Consider the following 5,369-nt stretch of genomic DNA (forward strand, 5'->3'; position numbering starts at 1 on the left):
GTGTAAAAAAAGTAATTTCCCTCTGGGATTATTAAAGTATTTCTGATTCTGATCTGATTCTGATTCTATTAATATTATGTTATTGATAAAAATCCTTTCAATAAAATGCCATCAGAATGCTTATAATATTAATTGTATCTTATTATTAATATTAAAATATGCCATTCTGATGTAAAGGCACTTACATGGCCATTTGTAAAAAAATAAATAAATAAATAAATAAGACCGAGGTAATATTAACAGGACCAAAAAGTATTTTTTTTTCAGTGTGTGTGAGCTTTTATTTTGAAGTAGCAACCATATTTTTGTTAGTTTAACCGGAAGTCAGTTCTTCTGAGCAGCATGGATGGTTTCGTTTCTGGCACCAACCCGGTTCGGAGAGCCTGTCCTGCTGATTGGTGCGCCTCCTCATTGGACCGCATCCTGCTTCATCATGGTGAACCTGTGCTGCCTCTGCTGCGGTGAACTCCCGGCGGAACCCCGCCCCCCTCCGCCCCGCCAGCCAGGAGCACAGAGGGACCCCCCCTCTGCACAGCAGCAGCAGCAGCAGCAGTCTGCGGGATCAGAGCCTGATGATGGGGGACTGAGGGAGGCTGGGACAGGGCATGCAGACAGGAGGATCCCTGCAGGGAAGCAAGCAGATCGGACTGCATGAGCTTCTGACTTCCCTCTGACATGCAAAGAGAAGCAGGATGCTCTCCTCTGACCAGGACCGCACAGAGGAAGCGGCGCCCAGGGGCCCCGATGCCGCTGAGGAGGAGGAGGAACTGGAGGAGGACTCACCTGCAGAGAGCGATGCTCCAGAGGCGGTAGGTGGAGGGAGGGGTCAGCTAAAGACCTCTGCTGGGTCAACCCATCATCTAACGGTTTAATGGGAAAAGTTTTTTACATAAAGTCCTTTTATTACTCTCCATAAAAGTCCAACATAATGATCGCCCAGGACTGAATAAATAGAATTTCAAAATAAATCAATAAATAGAAAGCCAAGCATAGAATAGCCAGAATATTTCCTCAGCTCTATATCTTAAAATTCTTCTTCTTTTACATTTTATTTTTTATGAATTAGTGTTAGGGCCAGGCTAGAGACTGTTTTCCCTCTATTTCTAAAAATAAAGTCGTAAAATTACGAGAATAAAGTAACATTACGAGAATAAAGTCGTAATATTACAAGAATAAAGTCGAAAAACTACGAGAATAAAGTTTTAATATTACAAGAATAAAGTCGTAACATTACGAGAATAAAGTCGTTATATTAAAAGAATAAAGTCAAAAAATTACGAGAATAAAGACGTAAAATTACGAGAATAAAGTTTTAATATTATGAGAATATAGTCGAAAAATTACGAGAATAAAGTGTTAATACTATGAGAATAAAGTCGTAATATTACAAGAATAAAGTTTTAATATTATGAGAATAAAGTCGTAATATTACGAGAATAAAGTAATATTACTAGAATAAAGTAATATTACAAGAATAAAGTTTTAATATTATGAGAATAAAGTCGTAACATTACGAGAATAAAGTAATATTACTAGAATAAAGTAATATTACAAGAATAAAGTTTTAATATTATGAGAATAAAGTCGAAAAATTATGAGAATATAGTCGAAAAATTACGAGAATAAAGTGTTAATATTAGAAAAAAGTCGTAATATTTCGAGAATAAAGTCAAAAAATTACGAGAATAAATTTATTTATTTATTATTACGTTTACGACTTCATTTTCTTAATGTTACAGCATCATTCTCGAAATAGAAGAAAAAAAATGTCTAGCCTGTCCCTAATACTCTGTCGTAGTTTTTGTTTTTTTGTTTATTAGGTTCTATTTTTAAAATCTTAGATAAATTCACATTTAAGTTGTTTTTAAAAAAAAATATTTTGAGCCGGATAAACTCTACCTTTTTTCAGTAGATTATGGTTTAAAGCAATATTTTAATTGTTTCCTGGTTCGGTCCAGAGTTCTGCCTTGAATGTGGTACAGAATCTCAGGAGGGAGCTGAAAATTAGGGTGATGGCAAGGAGGACGTTCTAACTGGGAGAGGGAGTCACGTTTATCCGGCTTAATTTAGAGGCTACTACACATACCTCGCTATAATCCACTGAAAAAATCAAACACTAAGAAAAGATTAAACCTGTAGCATCAGATTGTTACAATGTTACCCAGGGGCGGATTTAGGAAATCTGGGACCCTAGGCAAAGACAGGCAGGGGGCCTTCTCAATGGAGAAGACAACACATAAAACAGACCTATTATACAGATACAGAGATTTTAATTGAATAGACATCCAGTATTTGTTCTTCATTTTATTTCTCTCTTAGTATCCCTATTCTTGCTGTTTTCCTCCTACAGCAGACAAGATAGAGGAGAGCAGGAGGCGGGGTTACCAATCTACTTGCTCTGGAGAGCAGAGTTCGCTGCTTTTAGATGTTGTTGCCAAATTTTGACTTTAATGGTGGACACGGAATGGGGGGCTTCATAAAAGCATTCTGATGTCATTTTAAAGAAGGGATTTTTATCAAAAGCATAACTAATCTGCACAAATAAGTTATAGCTGTAATAACCATACATGTAAACAGAGTTTTATGGGGCCCCCAGAAGCTTGGGGCCCTAGGCAACTGCCTAGTTTTGCCTAATGGTAAATCCCCACTGATGCTACCACAATAATTCATCAATCTAGAAAATAGTTTAAACCATAATCAAATGTAGAGGCTATAAATTGCAAAATTTTGAAATTCAAGCCAGAATGGTCAACTTCCTGAACGTTGTTACCTATGATGTTAATAGACTTTTTCATAGGTCTGAGAATGCCTTACAAGTTTACCGAATTTCATGTCTCTATAGAAAAAAAAAAGAAAAAAAGAAGCGATGTATAGACATTTTTAATGCAACTATTGTAACACAATTGAAATAGGTAAATTAACGTGACTCATGATGCATTTACAAAATTTGGTGAGTTTTTGAATATGATGAAGCCCTCAAATAAGCACTTACTTTATGAGAAAAGTAAACATAAGCATTCAAATTACAATAGGCGCTTCGCTGCGAAGGCCTATTAATAAAATTTCTAAGTGCATTCAGACTTCAGCTTTTAATAACTTAAAACCTTTAACTTTTCTATGCTAAACCATTAAAATAAGTTGATCTGTATTCTAATTCACTCTCATTTACTTATGGGCTTGCTTTAAATGTTTTACATTCTATTAAAATAAATGTTTTTTTTTCTAGGGGGTTATAATTCAAAAATCTTTTTCCCCCAGAAAGATCTCAAACATGTGCCTCTATTTTAAGGTAAACCAGTTTATTTGCAGGTCCTGGACTGAATTCAATCCTTGCTAGTTCCTTAAATGACTGACGTGGGAGCTGCAGAGTGTGACATCCCCTACAGTCCAAGAGCGCAGTAATGGATGGCTGGTTGTCACCATAAATCCTCTCACTCCAAAACGCACCACAGGCAGTCAACAACAATACACTTCATGCAGACGAACATCTCCACAGGAGGCATGCAGAGCCTAATAGATAGATAGTACAGTGGTGGACAGCTCTAAATGATGGAGATAAACGTCGCTATCTTTAGTTTGGCTCCAGCCTCTTACTGATTAAATAGGCTGTTGCCAAAGTCTTTGCTGAATGAGACCATTTCAGCGCTCAACATTATTACAAATGTGGCACTTTGTGCTTCTGGTCTCACTGAAAGTTACTCTCTGCAGCTAAAGCAGAAAGATGTTGATGGAGCTTTAATACAGAGAAGAGGGCATCCAGTGCAAACCCATAAACAGCCTCTAGCACAGTTTTCTACAACCACTTTAACCTGCTCATGCTTTGCTATGTTGCAACCAAAGATTAAATGGCTGATTTAAGGATGGGGGATGAAAGTGGAAGGAAAAAGAAATGCAGATAAAAATATTTTTATAAATGTATAAACAAGCACCCGATTCAGTACCTTACTGAGCCTCTCTGACCTGCATTTCCAGCTTCAAGTCCGTCAGAAAAAGTCTTCATTAAGGTCTGAGCCACTAAAGGCTTGCATATTTAAAGGTGCACAGTCATGTTATAGTTATCTATAAAAGAAATCATTAGATTGTAATAAAAGGAGGTTTTATACATAAAGCATTTGTCCTGATTGATATATTTACATTAAACAAATAAAAAACTAATAGATTAAAACCTTTTCATTGGAATAAACACAAATTAAACTCATTGAAATGCTATCCTCCTCCTAAATGCATTGATAATTAGCACTAAACTGAATTTATGTTGAGTATTCAGTTGGACTCCAGCAGATGTGATAGATTTCTTTGCTAACCCAGGTTTAGCATTAGCAAGTATTTAACTTTAAATTTAACTCGCTACAGTTAGGGTTTAACAAAAGGTTAGCATTAGCAACTGAAGAAAACGATGTTGTTATGTCCGTTAATTAGCAACCTGTTATCTTTTGACATAGGTAACTCATAAACACACCTACAAGTTGCATGTGAATTGGGGTTTTCCGGAAGTATGTTTGCTTTTCTTATTTTGAATTTGAAGACAAGGCCAATAAAACTCATCAAACTTTCTGATTTTTATTCCTTAAAAACAAAACTGTTAAATGTGGAAATTATGTCCCCTAAAAAAGCAGTTGCGCCTCGGGGCTTCCCCACCGGTTCTTTTCCTGGGAGCAAGTTATTTACTACTCTTAACTCAAACTGGGTAAAAACCATATAAAGAAGGACTATAAAAACAGGAGTAAAAGTTTATTCCAGATCAGGTCGTTACAGGACAGAGAAAATGCTTGGATCTTGCACAGCTGTGGACTCAAAAATCACGTCCGCGAGTGACCGGCAAAGATTGAGCCCCGAACAAGGTCATCTCCTGCTTCTTATAGCTCATGAGTCTATGTGTTGCATCATGTGGATGTTTAGCTTCATGCATCTTGCCTGTATGCCCAAGAATTACAGATAGCTCCCTTTTATCAGACCAGCTCCAAGATGTGCCCATATCCTGTGTATCTTTAAAAGACAAGAAGGCTGTCCTGATTAGATGACCTCTGTACACACAGTGACATCCACAATGTGAAGGAAGGCCATCTACTCTCTCTTATCTGGCTAACAAAGTAACAAAGCACAGGATGTATAAAACATAAACCTAACAAAACATTTTATTATTTGAGATGGTCAAAATATCCTTAGACCTATAGGCTCTGTGTATGCACCCTGATGCTTAGACAACGTGTCATTTAGTATACACAGATTGCTTGCATACATACAGCTCTCATGACATTTCCATTTCTTAAAGGAATAGTACACCCAAAACATGATTAGCCTTCATTTTCTACTCACCCCCATGCTGAACAACACTCTGGAGTACTTTTTTGATATCTCAAATGCATCTG

At 36.7% G+C, this 5,369-nt stretch overlaps 1 protein-coding gene across 1 annotated transcript in view; it reads left to right on the top strand.

The window, feature by feature from the left end:
• The first annotated feature begins 357 nt into the window (after positions 1–357).
• LOC107084703 (transmembrane protein 151B-like) overlaps positions 358–5,369 on the top strand; it is an 8,767-nt gene continuing 3,755 nt past the window's right edge. Inside the window, exon 1 of the mRNA XM_015374643.1 lies at positions 358–809. Coding sequence (XP_015230129.1) covers positions 693–809 — 117 coding nt within the window. The 5' untranslated portion in view covers positions 358–692. The remainder of the gene's footprint in view (positions 810–5,369) is intronic.

The sequence above is a fragment of the Cyprinodon variegatus genome, unplaced genomic scaffold, assembly GCF_000732505.1.
Source record: "Cyprinodon variegatus isolate N-32 unplaced genomic scaffold, C_variegatus-1.0 Scaffold107, whole genome shotgun sequence".
Taxonomy (NCBI): domain Eukaryota; kingdom Metazoa; phylum Chordata; class Actinopteri; order Cyprinodontiformes; family Cyprinodontidae; genus Cyprinodon; species Cyprinodon variegatus.